The 24,504-nt window shown below is 38.8% G+C and overlaps 1 protein-coding gene across 2 annotated transcripts in view; it reads right to left on the bottom strand.

Annotated features, from left to right (window-relative positions):
* The window catches only part of Cntn4 (contactin 4), a 729,371-nt gene that overhangs the window by 59,688 nt on the left and 645,179 nt on the right, over positions 1-24,504 (bottom strand). For both annotated transcript variants that reach the window (XM_051203477.1, XM_051203478.1), the window contains exon 12: positions 20,568-20,695. In XM_051203477.1, coding sequence (XP_051059434.1) covers positions 20,568-20,695 — 128 coding nt within the window. The remainder of the gene's footprint in view (positions 1-20,567; positions 20,696-24,504) is intronic.

The following is a 24,504-nucleotide window of genomic DNA, read 5'->3' as shown; positions in this document are numbered from 1 at the left end:
GCTCTTACCATATTTCTGCCATTTCTTCTAAGATGTTCTCTGAGTTGTAGGAGAGGGATTGTGATATGTATGTTTCATTTTGGACTAAGAACGCCACACTTTCCTTATTTTGTGTACTCTGATCAGCTGTGAGTCTCTACTACAGAAATTAAGTTCTCCACTGAGTGTTGAGCGATGCACTAATTTATAAAATATACTCATTGGGTAATTCCATATCATGGGCATTTAGAGAAATATCAGCAAGAGCTTCTTTTTTGGGGTCTATGACTACTCAGTCATAGGTTCTTGATCCATTTAGCAGTAGCAGGCATGACTTCCATTTGTGGAGCAAGCCTTAAACCCAAGCACAAAGAGATTGGTTACACCCATAATATTTGTGCTACTATTTAACCAATAGACATATTTCAGTAGACCAGTCCTTACTGTACCATACAGGGTTCATTGTTGAATAAGACTGCTGGATACTCGTTTTCTGCAAATATATACTAACTTTTACTAATAAGTTGGCCAAACCAAAGACATTTCCATGTTTAGTTTAGAGTAAATGTGCAAATTCTCACAATGGCTAACATAACCTATGATAGGTACTTGTATCATTTAGATCCCAATGGAAAACTTCTGTGTGAAGCCTGACAAACAGAGATTTTAGATTTCAGATAGAAGGCTTCTCTTATGTTCTAACAAGTAGTTAGAACATAAAACCAAACAACAACAACAACAACAAAAACTCCACTAAACTCTTGCCTCAGAAATATTTAGATACAAATTTGAACTCTGATGCTTACTAACTTATTCCAAATAAGCTTTTGACCAGGAAGTTAATTTATTACTTACTTATTTATATGTCTCTCTGGAATATATGTGTATGTATGTATGTGGATACACTTGCCAAGTGGGCACTTGTGCAGGTAAAAGTTTGGTATCAGGGAATCTTTCTTAGTAACTTTTTTGAGATGGAGTCCATATTTATCTTGATGCTCATCAATTTGACTAGACTGGCTAGCCAGTGAGCCTTTGGGCAGCACCTGTCTCTGCTTCCTCCCACCCTGTAGCACTGGGATTGCAGGTGTGTGCCAGTATACCTGGCTTTTATCTGGGTGCTAGGAATCTGAACTCACATCCTAATGGGTGTCCAGTGGCTTGGTTACTCACTGAGTAACTCATCTTCATCATCTCATCTTTTAATTTTGAATAGTATTATGGTTACTGCTCATGATGATGACAATCATGAACACATCATCAATCACTAACTCTATCATCACTAAACCCATTGGTGCTTGTATCCAAGTATTTCAAGCCCACAAATATTCAGATATAGGCAATATCTACAAACACATAAGGATTGGAGGAGACGACTAAAATTTAGTTAGATAAGGAAAAGGTACCCATGTAATTCTAAGAAATACCATGGACTTGTAACTTGTCAAAGCTACTGACATCAACAACAGATGCTCAGAACACATTTGCTGCTAGTGAATGAACCATGAAGAAATTATCATTGTGCATGAAGATTTCCTTGCCAGGACAATGTACAAATACCTAGATAAATAGTTCAGGTGACTCCATGATTGCTCATTTGCAAGGGCAATACACCGAGGAGGAAAAGATGATCCCAAGAATGGCATCAAGGCAAAGGATTACTATGCTTATTGAATTCACATTCCAGACTTCCATTAACTCTCTGGACATCATTGGATGCTGTGAAAAATGCTGAAGACAGGACAATATGACCCCAAACTGCGAAGATTAATAACCGGTGAATAACTAAGCTAGCTCACTGATCGTTTGCTATGCTGATTTCTACAGCTATCTAATGGATTATTTGAGTAGTTTATGGGGCATAGCCAAAGACAGACTTTATTGAGGGACATGAAAGTTCAGAGCATAGCTTAAACGAGTGGCATATTTGGCTTTGAAGCACAGAATCTTTTCAAATCTTTGTTTTTCTCCTCTTCTTTTTGCAGAAGCCAGAGATGGCTCAAGGACAAAGGGCTGTTTTAGGGGAGTGTCAGGGGAGTCTTAGAGGCATTGTCAGACTACTTATCTCACAGGGGCACCTGAGGCATGCTCTGTACAAGCGATAAGACACCTGGGGAGGCGAGGCAGCATCCTTTAAGGGGAAATTCATTCTTCAATAGCAGTCACTAGACTTCAAGTTCTGCATTCCAACACAGGCATGTATGTACATGATGCTAAACACAGATTTGAAGTTCTCACCTAGTTAGTGGCTGGGTGGCACTCAAGCTCCATCCCTACTTCTTTTACAAGCTCACTTCAAACACTCAATGGCTATACAGATAACACAAAACATTGAGACCTGGGGGGGGGGGGACTGCAGCTGAACTACAGGAGGGTCTTTCTTATCCATGCTACTTGGCTCTTCAGAAATGACCAAAAGTAATTTTTGCATTTGGAAGACTTTACAAGGATAGAACAATAACAAAGAAGTGAAAATAATTACAAGGAATATGTGTAAGCATTGTGCGCGCTTCTTTCTGTATTTTCTCATTCCCTTTTCATCATAACTGTATTAGGTAATTATTTAACACTTTTTAAAATACTAATGGAGTTCTTTTTCTTTAATTTTCTTAAGTTGTAAGTCTAGGAAGCAGAAAGAATGATCGAAACTGGATGTGTGGGGAAGCAATTAGATGGGTAGTGAACAAGAAACTCTGAATCTTAAGCTAGTAGCGAGGGAAAGGCAGACAGGAAAGAAGCCCAACTTTGTATAACATCCCCAAGTAGTCTGCTAGAATGGCAGCAGCAGAGCTCTGATTGGCTGAATGGTATTAGCAGCAGGGCCTGCAAACTCTACACTATTCCATGTACTCTGTTAACTAGCTCTCCCCACCCTTGACTTGTGCTTAGATTTTACTTTTCTTTTCTTTTTTTTTTATTTTCATTTTATTAAACTTTTTTTTCTCCCTCTCTCCCCCCCCCCTCATATGCACACTGACCAACCTACCCTCCCATCCCCCCCACTCCAGGGGGGGTGATGCCATCCAGGAGGGGTCATCTAAATCTGTCAAGTCATTTGAAGTAGGGGCTAGGACTTTTCTCCTGTCTCTATGACCCCAACTAACAAGTGGTAAGGCTACCATATGCCCTTGCCTGATAATGAGTTCAACAATTAAATTATCTACCATCATGGAGCCCTCATCTAGTAAAGTAAAACAGATTTTACTTTTTAAGTAGTTAATATGGAAGAGGTTCTCTGAGCCAGAGGATAGTAGATCAAATTGAGGGTAGTAGAGATATAGTGAATGATCACGTGACTAAATGCTGAGATTCCTCATCTCCTACTCAATATGATTTCTAAAGAGACTTATGCTCTCCAAGGAGAAGGGATACTGAATAGCATTTACAAGCAGCAATCAGCCAAAAGAAAAACTCTAAAAGTTCTGCTGAGGCTGGAGAGTATTTCCAAGGAAATGACTCAGTCATATTAAATTCTTGTACAATAAACTTTTATCCATGTGTGATAATTAAAAAAATATCAAAAAAAGTTAGGACTGTCTTGCTCACATGTCAGGATATGTACTGCCAAGCCACTGCTGCATAATGGAGATGAGTAAAGGGATTTTTGAAAACCCTGTTGGTATGCTCTCCTTATTCAGAAAACAAGCAAGCATTTTATTAACCTAATTCATTGCTCTGAATACTGCCTTAAAATAAAGACAAGTTCATTTCCTACGTACTTTAAATAAAACCAGGTAATTTGATGAATGACAGGACCATCTGACTTAAGCACAGACAAAGCCAGGTGTCACTTTTTGTAGGGTACTGATTAAAATCAGCTGATATCCATCTTTCTGAGTGAAGAATAAGCCACTGGCCTTACAGAAGGGATGGTAATCTTACAGAGAAGGTTAATCAGATACATAGAAATGATATCTGCTCCTTGATGAATTTACAAGGCACTGAGAGATCAATCACATACCTGAGCTACCCACATCACTGTCCTGCATAGCAGGAACCAGTCAGGGCAGGTGGATACTGGTATGTCAGAGAACTAGTGAAAAGCACACCACACTGCAGGCTAGAAGAGTTTTGTGTTCTGAGTGCATTGATTTGTGGGTGTCATAAGACTCGTACAACAGTAAACAACGTAAATACAAGAAGCGGATATATAATGATGGTTAACTTTTGCCTTAGAAGGGAATGACTAATCTCTCAGATCTCCAGGCTGATGGATCTTGGTGTATTTCTTAGAGAAGTGAAGCAATACACAAAGGCACATAATGTATGATACTGTTCCTTGGTGCCTGGCAGAAGAAATCATGGAGGCCAATGTAAAAAGAATACATGTACAATGAGTGCTTGGTTAGACACTAAGATCTGATTAGTATTTTTTATTTTTTTGCCATTAAGTATTTCATACACATTCTGTATATTATACACATTCTAATGCTTACAATTGGACAAATTTTCTAATTTGTAGATATGATTACTACAACTTCCAAAGATCAGCTTATCCCATGCAACAGGTCTCCTAAAAAGAGTAGCTTTGAAATGTAAAACCAAGCCTGTCCCATATCAAAATCCATGTCACCTCTTTGGTTATACTCCACTAAGGACCTTTTTCTCACTGTTGTCCTACCTACAAATTTACACAGCACTTAATAGTTTATATGCATGTTTGTGGGTTTGAGTGTATGTCTAGGTACTCTCTCTCTCTCTCTCTCTCTCTCTCTCTGTGTGTGTGTGTGTGTGTGTGTGTGTAGCTGCTCATAGAGGCCACATGAGGGTATCAGATGGTATGGAACTGAGTTACAAGTGACTGGGAGCCACCTGATGTGAGTGTTGGAAATGAAACTTAGGTTCTCTGAAAGAACAGAAAACATCTTTCCGCCCAAGCCATCTCTCTAAGCCCCCAATCATGCATTTTCAAAGATTCCATATTTTCTCTTTTGTATGTGAGTGATGCAAATGCATGTGAGTGTGCATGTTCATTTGTATGGGCACATCTACATGCTGGTGTACATGTGGATGAGTGTGTGTGTGTGTGTGTGTGTGTGTGTGTGTGTGTGTGTGTGTGTAAACTAGAGGTTTATGTCTGGAGGGAAGGCTTTCATGATGCTTAGATTTTACCCAAAAGGATCTACAGAGGTATTTGGCTGTGGATATGTGAAATTATCAAGGAAGGAGAATGACCATGTAAGAGATTCAAAGAATGTCGGGAACCCCTCCCACATTTTGTAAAGGTGACTTCCATCCTGTCTTGAGACAGGCTTCCTTCAACCACACAATGCTGTGGTCACAGAACAGAATCCCAAGGTAGAATTCCTGCCCTGAAGAGCTACAGCAGTAGAATGGCGTCCCTCTAATGGGTGTAAAGGTTTTTTTTTCTTATGTGCATTTCCAAGTATACAGTGGCACAGAGAAATGTTTAAAGGATATGGCTATTTGGCTAGCTGCTGGAGTTCTGAATTGATGAGCTCTGAGGAGAGGAAAAGATGGAATAACTATTGTGTTTGGAAACTGTATTCAATAACATCAGCATGTCATCAAACACTAGAATTTGATTCAGTGTGGCAACTTGATTCTCTTACAGATGGACTGGTTGGTAAAACTGCCCACATTGTTTCAATTGTAATTTTTCTCCTTTCCTTTCAGAGATCATAACCTGAATTTGTTTGAAATAAATGTTCCCATAATGCCACTCTCTTGCACACAAGAGATTTCATCTTCTTTTTCAGCAGGAAGCTGAGTTAACTTCCAGATAGACTGTGTTTTTGTAGACTTACAAGAAATTTGAGATGAGAGTGTGTTGATGGTTCATTCTAATGATTACTTAGAAATTTAAGAGAAGAGTATTTAATTCTGCATGATAATGGTTTTTTGTTTTTGAGGTGAGAAAACTGGAGTCTAGAAGATACGCTCTATTCAGTTCACACTATTTGTCATTAATAGATCCAGGACCAAACTTCAAGTATACAGGGTTCCAATTCTTTTCCCTCAGCTGTGATCATTCCTATATTCACAACAGTTTCAAAAAGTCTTGGAAGCTGAGAAGATAACCCAGTCAGTAGAGTACTTGCCTTGGAAGTCTAAGGACCCAAGTTAGATCCCCAAGAATGCATATGAAAAGTAGCCACGCATGGTGATTTATGCATGTAATCCTTGAGAAGGCAGACAGGTGGGACTCTTTGACCAGTCAGCCTAACTCACTTAGTGAGTTAAAAAAGAAAAGAAATCAAGCTAGATGACAACTGAGAAAAGCTACCTGATGTTGTCTTCAGCCTTCTACACATACGTGTTTGTATAATTTGCCCAGGCACACATGTACACACATTCACATGCCTACTAGAAGAAAAGGAAAGTCATATCTTTTCAAGGTTTTTTTTTTCACAGCCTAGGATAGTCTCTTCTGTTTTTTGTTTCTCTCCTGTACTAAAGTTGAACAGTACACTTTCCCAGATGGCAGTCTACAAAGGTAAGTTAACCAAGAGGTAGTTTCTTTGTCTATAATTTATGGCCTTTCCCCCTGTATATGAGAAATTCTTTGCAGAAGGCAGTTCACTAATGATTTCAGCTGGGAAATGACACCTTGATTTTCTGAAGCCCAGGCTTCACACAACTGTTTCATTCAAGCACACCACTCAATCAGTTAGAAATATTCATGAAAACGAGAAAATGGGTCCATGGGTGTTTTGTGACCATGATTTTAATACCACTCATCTACAGTGTCCCTGTTGGTTTGGCAGTTGACAGGAATCCCCAGTCAGTAGCTGGGAAAGGCAAAATCTTTCTAAAGACAGGACTAATTTGTTTCCTGGTGAGAGGTGACAACCTGCCTTCATTTGCTTCAGATTTCTCGAAGATAATGACTTGTGTTTCCTTGTCCCAATTAACCACAGACTGCTGCTGGGAAGCCCATGTCCATTCAGGTAGTTGAGTTTCTTTCCCACTGATAACCTCTTCTTATAGACAATGGAGAGAAATGCAGATTCAGTGTGGAAGCAAAAATACAAAGAGTTGAAGCATTCACTGCTCCTGTTTTCTCACATCCTTAACATGCTCAGTTTATATTACCTAATAATTTAATAACTGGAAATAATCAAAATAACACAAGTAACTATGATTGGCATCTGTCTAACTGTATGATATACTCTCAACTAGTTCTTAGCCTAGACATTGGAACAGGATATTATTCACTGGACTCCAGAAAGCTCCAAGACATGATTAAGTACAAAAGAGATATACTATATACTACTTGAGACAATATTGCTGAGAATGGCTAAATTGATGCCACAAGAGAAGAAAAAGTTCCCTAAGAGTCCAGAATTAGAAGACAAAGTAATTATAAGTAGAAGCACATATTTCTCAGGGATTAGGGAAACACTAGGGCAGAGGTCAAAGTCACAGGGTGCTGGCATTTCAGAGTCAGAGTCAGAGACAGGAGGGGCTCACAGGTCAATGTTTATTCAGGGAAGGTCCTGAGAAAGCTGAGTTGAATAAAAAGTTTCCTCAATAGGCCATGCAGACCATACATCTTTCTGATGCACAGACCCTTCTGCAGGGTTTCTCCAGAGCAAAGGACCAGCCTGAAATGATTATCAACAACAACGAAAAATCAAGAATTTTATATTGTCAGTGGCCTACTTGTTTGCAGCTTTTTAACCTTTTACTAGACATGAATAAGCCCCTGTAGTTACCTCCCATCTTCTCTGCTCCTGTCCTCTCAGGTCATCTAGAGTTCCATAGCTCTTTAAAATGTCTGTAAATAATGACTATCCCTCCCCATTCCTCCCTCTTCGAGTCTTCTGTAGCTTAGCCAGCCTGACTTCCCATAGCTGTTCCTTTTATTGTTATCCCAGATGCCACTCCTTAAGCTGATTTCAAATCTTAATGTCTATCTGGAATTAAAAGCAATATCCTTCCCTGGTTTTATTACCCTGAGTGCTCAGGTAGATCTTAAAGGTTTCACTCTTTTGCTTAGGATACTGTATTACATTCTAGATTTAATTTGCATTTTTAGAAAGCATACAGTGTAATTGAGCCATCAATTGCTTTATGGTCAACTAAAACCTCTAACACAGGCCTGACCCTGAAATTCATCATGAGCTTAGAACTTGAATGCAAATCCATATTTATGATGATTAAAATGAAACTTGTCACATTTGGTTCCCAAGATGATCTTTTCAAGGTAATTCTGAATGCTGATTCTGTCATTTAATCTATCCCCTAGTGATTCATATGATCAGAATTCATTCTGCATATTATCAGCAATGCCCAGTGCTGCTGATAAGAAATTTCAATAGCAAAAGGTTGAGGAAAGGAAATAATAACTAGAGGTCTACCTTCACCACTGACATTGCTGTTTTCTATAAAAACCATGTTGAAAATTTAACCTGTAACACAACAATATTGCAAAAGGTGGACTGGGGCTGGAGAGATAGTTCAGAGGTTAAAAGCACGCACTTTTCAAAGGAATCACTTGCATTTGCTTTCCAGGACCTAGATCACATGGTTCACATACACCTGCAATTCCAGCTACAGGGATCTGACACTGTCCTCTGGGTTCCCAAGGGTATCTGGATTCATGTGTACACACACACACACACACACACACACACACCAAACAAATTATTATTATTATTTTAAGAGTGAACTGCACAAAGTGGTTTAGTTATATGCATGATTAAGTTGCTCTCTGGAAGGGTTTCTGGAGGAAGTCCATTCATTTCCACCTGTTCTAAAACAACAGCTTTAAAAATGTGGATCTTTTGGAATGGTGGGACTATCTACTTCTTATATTTATATAAATAAAGAATGTATAGTTTCTTTCATAGTTAACAAAATAAAATTTTGCATAAATAACACATTATGCAGATTATGTATTTATTAACAACTTTTTAAGTTTTCTTCAAAGTTAAAAATGTTCCCTGTGAAGTTGTTATCAAGATCACTTAGCTCCAGTTCATAGAATCTGTTTTTTTCTTTTTCAATTAACACTAGTGCCTCTGCTGTCCTCAGCTCCTGACATATGCCCAGCAGTTTTCCGGTGCCTTCACCTGTGATGTGAGCTCACCTCGAATTTGCAGTGTTTTCCTTGAAGCACTAAAACATTATAAAGCTCAGCGCATAAGATATTATACATCATTTTTTTTCTTTTAGCAGAGTGTGTCTTTGTGATTCTTGCTTCTCTCATCTTCCACATCCCCCTGCTACTCCTGATTTCCCTTATAGCTTCCTTTCAGCTCCAGTCTCCAGTCTATTTTCCATGTTCCATGTGGAGATTCAGAAAGCGTCTTGCCTTTAGGTTATTACATGAGGTCCCTCTGTCTGGTATTACTTTTGCATTTGACTCTTTATCTTTACTAAGACTTATTTTCATTGTTTTAAACATTTGTGTGTATGTGTGTAAGCTTGTACACATGAATGAGTTCAGGTGCCTGTGCAGTCCAGAATAGTTATCAGATTCCCTGGAGCTTGTTTTATAGGCTGTTGGAATCTACTTGACATGGGTGCTGAAAATCAAATTTGGGTGTTCTGCCAAAGCTGCAAGTTCTTGTAACTGCTGAGCCATCTCTCCAGACCCTACTATATACAACAGACATTTATTTCTGTACATGAGTTCTTGAAAATGAACATATTAGTGTGTCTATACCTGTGCATGTGCATGAAGGCCAAAGTAGGATGTGTAGTGTTTTCTATCTAGTCTTCTGATTCAGGATATTTCCCTGAACCTGAGGCAAATGTTTTCTCTGCTAATCAGGAAACTAGTAAGCCTCAGTAACCTTCCTGCCCCTCCCCAGCTTGGAGTTGAGGGTATATGTGTTTGGGAGAACATCCAGCTTGTTGTATTGGTACTTGGATACAAAGGAACTCCAGTCCTCATGATTACAGATCAAATGCTCTTCACTTCTGAGCCACGTCTAGTCTCTACTTCTACTTTTGTTCACATTGTGAATTACACTGATCTTTTGATTAGTTTTCACCTTTCCTCCCTTTGCTAGTTCTTATTCTCCTTCTTCTATGTCCCTTGTATGCTAGGATGTTGATATGGCTTATCAACTTCAGGAGATCTAGAATCACCTTATAGTCAAACCTCTGGGCATGTATGACAGAGATGAACACATTGGGTTATTGGGGAGGGAAGGTCCATTCTAAATATGGGCACTATCTATCTGTAGATTGGTGCACCAGACTAAATCAAAGGAGAAGGCAAACTGACCTGAAGCATTTATCTATCTCTGCTTCCCATGGATACAATGTGACCCTGCCATCTGAAGCTCTTGCTGCCATGGCTTTCATCTATGGTGGACTGTACCATCAAACTGTGAGCCAAAATAAACTCATGAGTCCTTAGGTTGCTTTTGTCTGGTATGCTTTTGTAGCAATGAGAAAAGTAACTCTCCATGCTCTTTGAATACACCCGCCTATGCTTATCATCTATCTATATATCATTAGCTTCTAGCCTTGCAGATTTTGCTCAAGGACATTCTCTGGGAACCAAGTTAAGAAGGAAAATGGACCTTTTGGCTATGTGGGTCTGGGGAACAGTCAGGGACTGTATGTTTATTTAAAAGCTCCCATACTGTTCTGATGCTTGTGATGGTGGTTCATAGTTATCTATGAAGGAGATGACTGGACACTGTATATCTGGTTATCCTCATATTGGAACTGTTCAGCAACAATACTGGTCATTATTCTTTCTTTGTTTTTGTTTTTGTTTGTTAGAGACAGGGTTTCTCTGTGTAACAGCCTGGGGCATCCTGAGGCTTGTTCTATAGAATAGGCTGGCCTTGACCTCATAGAGATCCACCTGCCCCTGCCTCCCAAGTGCTGGGATTAAAAGCATGAGCCACCACAGCCCAGCCTGGTCATTATTCTTAAATATTCTTTGTCTCATTCATTCTCATTCATTAAGGAAAGCTGAGACAAATATCACACTGATCAAATGTTTTTTCTACACTGTATGCAAAGCCAATGGAAGCAGACAATCATTGCATCAGGGACAGCAGAGGTAGGATTATATATGGAGAAGAAGGCACTGGTGGTTATGCCCTATGCATCATAGCTGACAAAGTAGAATCCAAGCTTTTCCTGTTCTGAAAAACTTCTGAAGAGGGTAGATGACAGCTTACATGTTTCCAGTTTGGAAAACCTTCAAAGTGGATGTTGTTAATCTTCATTTAATAACATGTCTTGCATTTTTTGCACACTTATTATAGACCTGTGAGAAGGCCAGGGGAAAAGTCACACTGCTCTCAATGTTCTGCCCCCACTTCCTCTCTCACACCCTGATCCCAGGATCCTACTTTCAGCTCCTCAAATGGATGAATAACAGAGAAAACCATTTTAACCTCCTGGAAATGGCCCCTGCTAAAGTAAATCACAGAGAGATGATGGAAATGTTAATTAACTTGCTTTCATCTTGGTCAGATTCTCTATTTAACCTCAAGGCCTAAAGTCTTTTGGGTGTTTTTCTAAAATCTGATTGCCTATGACAGCCAGAGAAATTCAATCATGGTTCGGTGAGGCTGCTTCTTTGGGAGAGTCATACCCTTCTTGCCACTGGTGAAGATAACGAACACCACAAAAGGAATGGTAGAGTTACTTGTGAATTATTAGGACACATTTCCTTTCCCTTCTCTTTCAGAGTTAGGAGCAGGTGTTACAACCCTCTATCCATGGAGCCACCTCTCTAACAAAAGGAGAGCTGTTATTTAATACATGGATACACACCTCACGTGCCCCCTGCTCCTGAGACATCATGTGCCCATGAAAACTGCCAATCTGATAAAGCAAGAAACCACATGAAGTCCAGACTAGCAGCAGGAGATAGGGTGGCTAATTTTGCTCCTGTTTTTATTTATTAAACAATTAGCCACTTGAAATGCATTTCCGCTAAGGAAGGAAGTAAACATTTAATGAACTGAAGAGCCCAACATAAAGCATGCCTCTCCTTGGGTAGAGAAATAGCTCCGTGGAAAAATGACTGATGTAATGTAAAAAGATGTACATGGGAAAGAGATGGATTTTTATTTATGTGCTTAAAAATATATAACTTTAATAATGCGGAGGATGTGTGCAGAATTGGTAGCAGAGGTAGGTCAGAGATCTATGCTTTTAATATCAACTTCCTCTCCAGTAAGAATTTTATTGCATTAATAGCTAAATCATACTGATTGTAAACCAACTGAAATGAGGCAATTAGTATCGCCTGTGACAGTCATGAATGAAAAGTGAGTTTTCCCATGCAAGCCAGATGGATATCTTCAATATATTTCTTATTATCTGCATGTGGTAATAAGTTCAATTAAACAGAATCAGTACAACACAAGTGTCTTTGAGTGGCTGGAAAAGAAATTAATTATGTGTTTCACATTTAATGAAGTTTGAGAGTCACATTGGGGTGCCTTTGTTTGTTTGTTTGTTTGGCCAATTCTAACTAGTAAATGTTCATTAAGGAAAAGCAATCTATTGTTTTATCTTACTTTTTTTTTAACCACAGAAGAAAGCATTTGCATGGAACGGGTTAAATACCAAAGTGGTGAGAAATACAAGAGTGAGAAATAGAAAATTCAGAACTGGTGTCCAGATGATGTCAGCTGCAGTATGGAGTTCTGATCTGACCATTCATATTTGCAATGTTTCAGAATTATGGCAACAATTTACCAATACATATTTCTAGAATTTTACTTTTCAATTTATCTTCATATATCTTCACCATTTTCCTTTAAGAATATGTATTTAAAGTTCTATACAAAAAGACATGAGTAACACTTCTAAAAAACGTTCACATAAGAACACTCAGGGTCTTCTTTCCTGTAGTTTATGTTGTACATATATTTTCTGGTTACAAGTTATATGGCATAATTTTATATTTCCAAGTTGGCATTTAGCCATAATACATGAATTAAATAATACCTCATGCACTGTTAATCTTCAAAATGACTTTTGTTGTTCTTTTTTACTTTGCACTTTCAGAGCATCTGTTTGTGTCTTGTTCCAGTGTAAGTGCCCAGAAATGGAATTTCTGGTCCACAGTGATGATGATATTTTATAAACTCTATTATCCATATGACTATTCTGGATGAATGTCAATAACATCCCAGGTGTCTGTGTAGCTTTTTCTGTTCATGATCATCAACAGAGCTATTGTTATCTTTTGCTTATCTTACATGAAATTAGTTGAATGCTTAAATGTATTTAGGTGATTATGAGTGATGAGAATGATGCAGCCTTACAAATTGGCTAGCTCACTGTGTCTACTATGCCAAAATATGGGTTTGATGGTGATGCTTAGCTTTGGCCCAGATGCTAATGGGCCAAAGAGAGAATAGAGTAAGTATGAAGAAATACGAGTGAAGCGATGCTGTTTTCCTCATAGGCTAAGCATATCCCAAGGGTGGGGAAGGTTCTCATGGAGTGCAACCTTTATAAACTTAAATCTTACTGCTACAAAGTCTCTTTCATGAGAAATTTGGCTAAAAGAAGGAACCACCATGTTATACCTGGTACTTCTAAAGTCACATGGTCTGTGAAATCTATTTTACTATTGTCAAGGTCCCTATGTATGTCAGAGGAATCATTATGTCCTGTGCCTTTAGGTTTCCAAATATGTCAAGCTACTGTGAACATGGGCAGAACATGAGGTACAACTGTCTGCACTTTTTTTTTTTCTATTTTAGATGCTAGTAGAATCTACTAATGATATGTCCTGGCCACTGTCCTATAGAAGGATCTATCATAATTAGTATTTAGCATTTATAACCAACAAACTTTTCCTTCCTACTTTAGGTGCCTTGGGTCATAAATTGTGTTAATCCTATTAGGAAGGCCCTTAATTATTGCCTAGAAATAATTGGTTCCAGTGGAAGACATTTAATTAGGTCAAAATGTATTATGTTATACAGGTCTAATGTTAAAAGCTTTTGTTGTGTGTTAGCAGCTAAACGTCATTGCTGATTACTGATTTCTGATTGATCCCCAGTCAAATCTGAACAAAATCTTGGATAATTTTACAGGTAATATATAGGCTGCTTCAAATACATTTCCTCCAAAAATGGTTCCAGCTGAAAAGAGTTTATTTTCCACCCATCTCTCTGTATAGGAGATGGTTGAAATTTCTTGATGTCCCATTAAGTTAACACACAAGATTAATTTTACATAGCATACATTGGAGCAACCTACGGTACTGGGAAGAAATTTTCTTTTTTTCTTTTCTGTGTTATATATGTGTGTATATTCATATGATTATACATAAACATATACCTATACACACACACACACACACACACACACACACACACACACACACACACACACACACTTGAGGAAGCTGCTGTTTCTAAACATTGCTGAACTTTCAATGATATGAACAATGATCACTTGGTCTGGCAAGGAAGCAATCAATTGAATGTTCACTCAATCACTGGAGCATCTTCAGTGTGCAGGGTTGGAAATGAATGTGAAATTAACTTTTCCTTCAGAGTATATGGGTCTGAGTGAAGGCCTACAGACAACTTCATTTCTATCAGCTCCTTGAAGTAAAAGTTAATTTTTGTCTTATTGTGAACGTGATTCTATGTAATGAATTAAAGAAGAAGAACACAGCATTCAGGTGAAATTATGTTAAACTTTTATGTGTGCCTATCTCAAAAGTTAGTATGTCAACCCATGAGTACAGGAACAGCCTGAGAAAAGAGCAAGGCAGAAGCTAGGCTGAACGAGCCTGGTCACAGTGGGAGGTTTGTGTGTTAAAGGACACAGTGAGTGTCCTTCACATTGTAGGGTCTTCCTAGCCTACTATTTCTTGTTGTAACTATATGAAGCTCCACAAATCCTCTAGAACTAAGCTGAATCCATTGTTTGGTGACTGGCCAAAGTTTTCATCCTATGACAGTTAATTACCTGTTGCCTCTCTGTATTTTCAACATATATCCAAACTATGAGGTTCACTCTACTGACTCTGTAGTGAGAGTAATGTCCTGGGTAGGAAATCTCTCTACCAATTTTAGCTGGTCAACAAAGAGAATTTCCAGCATGCAAGGTTAGCATGAGGTGCAAGCAGAACTGTATATGGTTGAGTTACAGTATGACTCACTCCAAGATTTGAAGGGCTACTTAAGGAAAAATGATCCAAAGAAAATATCCACATACATTCAAAGGCTTGGATAATAAATATTTAACGCCTCATAGGCCAAGAATCAAAGTTTGTGTTTTAGCAACTCTACATTCTTGCTACAGTTTAAAAGCACAGTTATGTAAACTAATGGTCTGCTTGATTTCTAAGTATACTTTATTTATGGAGATTGATATATCAATTTCATAAAATTTCTACATTCAAAAATATAATTTTTCTTTCTGCACCACGTCAAACATATGACTGCTATTCTTAGCTTTGGGGTACACAAAAACAGGCAGATGGCTGCATACAGCCCACTAGTCAAACATTTTCTAGCTCAGGTTAGCATAAAGATCGGTTAAAGTGGTCATTTAACATGAAGTTTGTTTTCCATGTCTTATCCCTAGATGTGCAGATGCAGAAGGTTAGGCATAAGGCCCAGGAGACCTGTGTTCCCATGTAACACAATATCTGATTTTTATTTGCTAGGTGGCATGGACAAAGTCCATCATTGGTAGAAGGATGCCTGTCAGAAGCATCGAATGAAACCAGTAACCACAGTTACACAAGGCCGCTTTAGAGGTAGTTGGATAAGATAACCGTGTTAATCACTACCATGGCTTAAGAGCTTGCATTTCATGCACAGCCCTGGAGGTGCTCAATAGAAGATAGCACTGTTATTACCATGGTTATCTTGTCCATCCACAGCCAAGCCAAACATTTGCAGGTGCTCTGCTTTAGGCCTGTGACAAAAATAATTGTCATAAAAAACCTGTGTAGCTAATGTAACGAGTAAGGTTTTTCCTGCCGACCTGGACCCACCGCTGCGCCAGCCCAACATAACACACAGAGACACTGTATTAGGTATAATGCTGTTGGCCAGTTACTTGTTTCTTATCAGCTAGCTCTGTTTGAAGTATTAACCCATTTCTATTAATCTAAGTATTTCCACGTGATCTCATCTTACCGGAGAGCAGGCTGGTGTTTTGCTCTCTCCAGTCTCCCCATGCTGACTCCTCCCTACTATTTCCTCGAATCTACCTTTTCTCCTAGTCCCACCTATCTTTCCTATTGGCCAACAGTGCTTTATTCATTAACCAGTATGAGAAACATATTTACAGAATGACATCTCCCATCAAGCTAAAACATCTGCCATGTAAAACAGCACACAGTTACCTCTGGTATGAAGTTAAAAATGAATTAGTGTGTCCAGTCCTGCATGTAAAGGTTGCTTGCCTTTCTTGTAGATCTTAAGAACACTGACAGTCATAAATGCATACCGTAAAGGGAGCTGGCCCTTCTTGGAGCTATCAGTAACATTGACATGAATGCATATCATGTAAAGGTAGCTGGCCCTTCTTATAGCTCTTAGTAACACTGACATAAATGCACATCTTTACTTAAAGGTAAAGGGACTTGGAAGTCTGACTTGAGAATTGTTCTTGCTTAAATAGCAACCAAATTCAAAATATGCTATAAGTAGTATCAAAAATAAAGTCAGAAAAATGTAGAAGGTAGGAGGATAATCAAGGATCTCCTGGGTACCTATCAGCATCCCACAGTCTGGAAGCCTGTTCATGCATAAGTGGAATAGTCATCCTCTAGATGGATACTTGCCAGGGATGAATTTTAATCCTCCTGTCTCATGTAGAGGATGTGTCCCCTTTGCCTTCCCTACTTACTGACCCGATGTCTGAAAATATCTACCTTCAGCTTCTCTCCAAATAACTGGGCCAGAGGTAGTGAGTAAGAGAATTTAATTTAAAAGAGTGGTTAATGACACAATTATTGTAAAAAGGTTAGGGGAAAATGCGTTCTGATGTTTGACCTTCCCAGAGTTCTAATCCCAGACATATGAAGAGATCAAAACGAACACAAGCACACTTTAAGGTTAGAGAGCAACTTCTGATAAATCAGTCTCTTTGTAGATCTGGAAAGTGAATTAAAATACAGAAATATGTCATATTCCAGGCTAAGTTGTACTGAAGGTGTGGGCTTGAGTATTTGATGTGGGATTGAGTAGTTGGCATAGTTCATGCTGAGTTCAGAGTGTTTTCCTCTGCCTTTATTATGCTTTATCAAGAAGATTTCTCACTCAGTTTATGTGAACGTCCTTGGTAGAGACTTAGCAGCACAGAAGTCCCCATTACACATGGACACTGCCACTTAATATCAAGGGAAATCAGACTCAACTACTGACAAACACTAGAGCTTCCTAATCACCTTGGACCTTACTTAAAGTAACAGGCTTTTTATCTTCTATCATCCCACTAATCAATATAAGTTCATATCCCCACCCCTGCATCACAACAATACAAGAATCAGAAGGACTTGGTGGAGAAGTTGATTATGGCTGAGTGCCAGTGACCAAGTTTAGAGAGACCACTGAAGCACATGATCTCTGACTGGGCAAGTGGTCCTTGGCTTGGACACTCTGACCTTATTGTTCACACATGAGCATCTGCCTCCTTCTCTTCATACTTCCATGTTCCTCCTCTCCCAGGCCTTCCTCTTCTTCTTATTTTTCTGAAAGTCTTAGGAATTTTTTTCCTTTTTATGTTTCCTGAGACAGTGTCTCTTGTAGTTCAGGCTAGCCTCAAACTCTCTGTATAATCAAGACTAACCTTGACACTGACCATCCTGTCTCAGCCACCTAAGTACTAGTATTATAAGCATACAGAAATTTGTAGTTTTTTTTTTACGTGTGTGTGTGTGTGTGTGTGTGTGTGTGTGTGTGCATGTTCTTGTATATACAGGTTTATATGTGTGCAGGGTATACATGTGTGTGCAGGTGGGCATGCACATTATACAGGACATGCATGTGAAGGTCAGGGGAAGACATCCTGTGCTGTTCTCTGGAAGCTGTCCATCTTGTTTTCTTGAGATAATACCGTGCCAAGTAGGCTGAACCAGCTGGTTGGGGGCCCAGGTTTTCCCCTCCTGGGAATTACAAGTGTATGTCACCAGGGTCTTGCACTTAAAACCTGTGTTCTGGGGACTGAACACAGGTCCTTTTTATAATTGCAAGAGTCCACCAGTCCAGTACTTGTAGTTAGAATGCTCTACACACACACCTTGATTCACCATAGGCAGGCTATCCTAATCCTACCATTTGTTCTTCTAAAAAATCAACTTGAATTCTCTCCAACTGGCTCAGGAGGTATAGTCCCCATCTTCAGCCATACATATACCCTATCCACTAATTTGGCATATCCTCATGAAACAATGCATACTTAATTCTCTCATGTATGGTGACTTAATTGAATGTATTTTACCCGTGATTTTTAATTCATTACTATTGATAGAAAACTACTGTTTTCCTAATATACACTGAAACACATAATTACTAAAATTAAAGACATTAAACTATGAAGTCCCTGGAACTCTTGTACTACATTTGAGTAATTACTGTTCCCATCTTATTAGATGGCAAGAAATAAATTATTTAATTTGTGAAGAAAAGTAAAAGGTATTACCTCAGCAATATTTATATCTATGCCAAATATGAGATGGCCTTGATATGTACACTTCATCATGGTGTATCTAGAAGCTGTATTCTGGCGTGGCAAACACGATGGCAGCAGAGAACTATACAGTCAGTTGGGAATAGTTTCTCTATCTTTCTGCTGGCACCACACCATATGAATTCTGATGAAAAAATACCTTACTCTCCACAGTGCATCAGGGAAATATGATTTCTATGTGTATCTGTAACCTCCACCTCACTTTCCTTTTCTAATTATTCTACTGAATTAGAAACTGTATTAAGTGTTCAATAATTTAGAATGTATGCTTAGCCGTTTTACTATAATATGAATAACATATTGTCCATAACAATAACAACCACCACTATTTCCAGGCACTGGTGCTTATTACTTAATGTGGGTCACCACAGCCATGGAAACCATACCAAGAGGCCAGCAGGGTTATTATTTCCAAATAGGCTACTAATCATATCCAAGGTCATAGAGTTAGTAAGTGGAAGAAATGGCACTTGGGCACATCTCTTTGACTTTAATCTTGGTCATAATAATCTTGGTCATCATAATTTAACACAGTGTTCTGGAATTCACTTATGTTGTATAAGTGAGATGCCATCCTAATAGGCCTGAGCTTGATTACTAACTATCTCTGAGAACTTGGGCTCTCTATCTTGGTCCTATGTTTCCTCTGGATCTGACATAGCCATACATTAACAACAGTTCTAGCTGGAACTCTATGCTATAAATATTAGGCATGCCCCTTTTCCTTTGCCCTGTGCAACAAAGTGAACTCACAGTCATATGCATATTCTTCTGGTCTAGAGAATAATTAATAAACCAAAAGAGTTGGATCTGCCTCTAACAAACTCTCTTTGGCTTCTAATTCTCCATCTGTACAGAGAAATAAATTGCTGATAAAAAGATTTTTTGAGATTGTCAACTTCCAATGACCCTGACATATAATTAGATGATTTTTTAACTTCATGCTTAAGTTATAATTGAGGTAAATATTCTTTTTGAATATTTTTGCTTGCCTTAGGCTGCCTTACTTCAGAGAGGAAGCGACAAATAGGTCAGTAAGAAAGAATATGAAATGACTCATCAGAATACATTGCACACCAGCAGGAGAGAAATGGCCTCAAATTTTTCTTGTAGAACCAGGGAGAACTTGGAGTTAGATTTCTGGGCTTATGTCCATCCATTTGTGGTGACCTCCAACAAGTCTCACAGTGAGTGCTATTTTTATTATTCAAAGAACTACCAAGTTTCCTGCAACTGAAAAATTCGAAGACTGACTGTACAATACACAAGGTGATAGAAATTCAAATGGGATGTAAATTAAGATCTCATCCTTTATAATTCTCAACACTTCCAGCAATGCTGTCAACCTGGTGTTGGGACAGTTTCCCATCATCTGCTGTGCTAAGAGCATAAAGGACTTTCAGTCATGAAATATAAAACGCCCAGACTAAGAAATGAAGGACATTTTATATCCTTAAAACTGACAGGGATGGTTGGGTGACTAAAGCATAGCACAGAGGTGATCAAAACCCTTTATTACTTAGAGAAGCCATATCCATATCTCTGAATACCCAGGGCAGCTCTTTGTGAAACTGCTGGTGTCTTTGTTTAAACAATGTTTGCTAAAAATAGTACTTGAATCATGGGTTTTTAATTTGTTAGCACAGGATTCCTAGACATGAATTTCAAACCTATAGAGACTTGAAAGAAATTTAATTAAAGGACTGCAGATAACATTTGTTACAATACTATAATAGACACAATGGCTGTAATTCTCAAATTGTATTGGATGATGCTGAAATAAGATAGCCTTTCAATCATATTCATTACCAATGGTTCTCAAAGAATTGTTAATCATATCATGCTTGCTGTGATGAATTAATCTAGCAACAGTGATATCTATACATATTAATATGAACACTGCCATGTCTATAGATTCTATTATTAGAATTGAAGACATGTGAGTTCTTTGGGTTAGCCATTACCTTTCACAATCACATTCCCAGTACTGCTGGCAGTTCCGAAATGGTTAGTGGCAATACAGGTGTAACTTCCAGCATCTGATTTAGTCACATTGATGATTCTGAGGTTTCCATCTTCAGAAATGGTAATTCTGAAAGCAAAGCAAATAAGAAAAATGTTGTGAAGTTTATTTCATGAGAAATGATTTCTGTCATTCTGTTGCCTTTCACATTATAAATCATAGTTACATCATTTGACAGCCTTGTCTGTTTTTAGGAAGTTTGTTTACATATGCATAAACATGACTGGGATGTGTTATGTGTTTAATGCTTTCACTATTTTTCTTGCTAAAAACAAACTTTGGTTAGAATAAGAATTATGATTATTAGATTGGTTGTAGCCATTAGAATGGTTGTAGCCATTCTCTTTCTGTGATAACTCTGATGATACAATGCAAAAGGAAACTTTAAATAACACCATTAATTTTTAAAACTGCTAATGAAAAATTAGAAAAGGCCATTGAGGAGATAGCTTAATTTGTGAAATGCTTGCCATGGCCCAGTGAAGATCTGAGTTTCATTCCCAGAACCCATGTGAAAATAATTGGGTCAGGAGGCATGAGTTTATAATCCTAGCAGTGGAAAGGCAGAGGTAGGTAGGTGATGCCTGACACTTAGTGGTCAGACAGTCTAGCTTGCCCAATGAGATCCAAGTGAATAAGAAACCTTGTCTTAGAAAATAAGTAGGCCAGAAGGTGAAGAATGATAAAGGTTTATCCCTGGCTTCCACAAGCACACCACACCCCTCACACTCTCATGAGCACACTCTCCCTCTCCCTCTCTCTCTCCCTCTCTCTCTCCCTCCTTCCTTCGCTCCCCCTCTCTATCTCTCTTACACACACGCGCACGCACACGCACGCACACACACACACACACACACACACACACACACACACACACAGAGTTTTCTGCTCTGTATGCTTCTAATGGCCTTTAGTCACACTGGTCCTAGAAATAAACTGAGTCTTCTCAAATCAATAGAGATGGTACAGTGAAGCAGCTAAAAGGTTGGAAGGTTTGTACCAATGGAAGGTGTCTGTGGCTGAGTTGCTTTCTTCTGGAGGCCTGGACTCAGGGACAGTGACTTCTGGGCTAAGATAGATTCCCTGTGGAGGCTAAAAAGCCATGTTAGAACCATAGTCATTTTGTTGTAGTAGCTCCTGGCAGCTGGGCTGAAAGGGCTGCCTTGGTACTTGTATGTTTTACGATTTATAACTCACAAAATCTATGGAGACTCAATTAAAGCACAGTTTTTTCAGTCTAACCAAAACTTGCCCTCAGCAATGGCCCTGGTCTTAATGAGTTTTAGAATCAGACAAGAGGAAGCAGCCTGAACACTAAGCACAGGACCTATTTGCAACACAAAGAAAAAAATGAGCTGGTCATTGGATACTTCTGTTTCTAAGTCACCCAGGCAAAGAAAGATGTAGGAACTAAAACCAATAAAGCTTAAGCTTCATTAGAAGATCATGCTATAGTCAGGTAATGTATCTACACAAGCTCTATATAAGGTATAGTCTGTCAATACCTGCCATGGAAGAGAGGCCATTCCCTGTGGATTTGTACTCAGTCAATGGTTGATGTGGGAGAGAGGGATAATTTCTTTTGTGATCCAGGCACCAATAAGGTCCCCATGCTCTTCTAAATAAGCCTTTACTCATACTCCTGCAAACAATCTTAATGAAACTCATTGAGCCATATACACAGGACATGAAGGCAGAAAGATGGAGAATTTGGAGTTGGGGAAAAGGGTAATAGGGTAACATACATGTGTGAAAACGTCAGAGAAAAAGACCACGTACAAAAAATGTAGTAAAGAATGATGAAGTTCCTATTAGTTTTATACACAGGTTTTACTTCCTGGAATAAAATTCCTCAAAGCCTTGGTTTTAAAAAGTATGCTTGCTTCAGCTAAATCCAAGCCTTGGGTGAAAACACAAAGATGCAGGCAGGAGGCCTTCTGCTCACTCACTCTTGGAGGCATGCACAGTTCCTCACCAAGCAGTATTTGATTCCTTATTTACCAGAGAGCAGATGTACTGACAAAAGTAGAACGACAATCACATCTTAATTACCTCAATAATAACAAAAATAGCTTGTAAGGACTTAATCATGTTCCTATTTATGAGACAATTTGCTGGAAATTGAGAAATGTCGGCATACAATAACTCAGTAAACAGGGTGGCATTCATATTTTGGATGTGAGTTCGTCTAACATGAGGTAGATGAGCCTGGGACATAGTAAACACTCAGAGGGATACTTTCGATGCACAAAGGTCTATTAATAGATTGTTTCAATTAAAACAGTATCGGTGTAGTTCCAAAATCCTAAAACTATTGCCAAAATTAAACTATACTATGCAGATCTATGGATCAGGGAGTGGGCAGAGGAGTTCCCAGGGAATTACTTGGGCCCTAGGCTGACCTTGATACATGTCAAGTGTGTCAAGTTTACCACATTATTTATGCTCAGACAGAGCAGCTCAACCTTTTCAGAACTGATATTTTGGACTAGATATTCTTAGTACTTGGGAAGGACACCAAGAAGAACACTAGGGTTCTTTTAGGCCCCCTCTTACCCCACTATGTTCTGACAATCAAAAAGGCTGGAGGGGCCCTGTCCCTGAGGAGACGGCAAACTTTACTTCTAGTTGAGAACTGGTCTAAGCCAAATTGTTATCTCAGTGCCTGGCATTGGTTTCCATTCTGTATTTTACCCATCCCACTGTTATTTACAAAGAAGTACAAGAAGAAAAACAAAAGACTTGGGATGTTAGAATTCGTGTGAGGGGATGCCAGTGAAGGAAATCATTTGCAGGTAGGACAACTTGAGTAACCTTCACTAAATCATGACTTGCTATGACTGTTGATCCTTCTTTCATGCAATCCACATTAGGGGGCAATCTTATATACTCTGAATGGCTCTCTTACAATATAGTTCAGTGACGAAGAAGACAAATTATGAACCTAAGATCGACTCTCATTCCTATTCGTAAGCTGTGTCATTTTGAGTAAAGCTGTATCTCTGTATTTGCATTTTCTTATTTGAGCAAACAGACTGATAAAAGATGTGTCTTGCAGGTCATTGGTAAATTTTGCGGTATTTAGAAAATGTGTGGCGCATCAAGTGAACCCAATGGGAGAATCAACCAATTGTTCTTGTTGTGGTGCTCTACATCCATCACAGACCCATAATTTCAAGTATCTAAAGGGACTGCTCACATTAAGACAACTGGTGAGTAGTTTTACCTTTTAACAAAGAATACTGGTGATAATAAATTGTCACAGAATAATGATGAAATATGAGTTCCATTCATGGATACTTAATAACCACCCCCAGAAAGTAAACCTTTATCATGTGACAATTCCTTGCTAATTGGAATATTCTCTCCTGGAAGAAGGAAGGAGGCTCATGAGACTCAGAAGGTGAACAAGTACGAAAGAAAGATCTGAAACTTACAGGATTCATAGAGCTCTGCCCTACGATTAAAGAAGCAAGAAACAGCTCCCTGGGCAAGAAACCCTGAACAGTCCAGCTTCTTGGAGAAGATACTCTTGGATGTGTACAGCCTCGCTACAAATCATGCATACAGCCTCACTACAAATCATGCATACAGCTCTTGGATTGCAGCTTTCTTGAGGTGGCACCCACTCAGGATGAACTTTTTGATGACACTATGCTTTTGAGTCCTCGCACCTGTAAGCAACCCCTCCCTAACACCCCTTTAAGAAGTTCCAGTGAGCACATTGCTTTGCCAAGTTGACCTTCTGAGGCATCTTTTTGTTTGTTTGTTTGTTTGTTTGTTTGTTTGACTATTTTTGGTGCCCAGTCTGGAGTAAGAATATTCCTCACATCTCTCCAGAAAAACTTAGCAAAACAGCTTTCATTCACATAGTTAAG

The sequence above is a fragment of the Phodopus roborovskii genome, unplaced genomic scaffold (assembly GCF_943737965.1).
Source record: "Phodopus roborovskii unplaced genomic scaffold, PHOROB, whole genome shotgun sequence".
Classification (NCBI taxonomy): domain Eukaryota; kingdom Metazoa; phylum Chordata; class Mammalia; order Rodentia; family Cricetidae; genus Phodopus; species Phodopus roborovskii.
The sequence above is the reverse complement of the archived record's forward strand: the minus strand, read 5'-3'. Positions and strand labels throughout refer to the sequence as shown.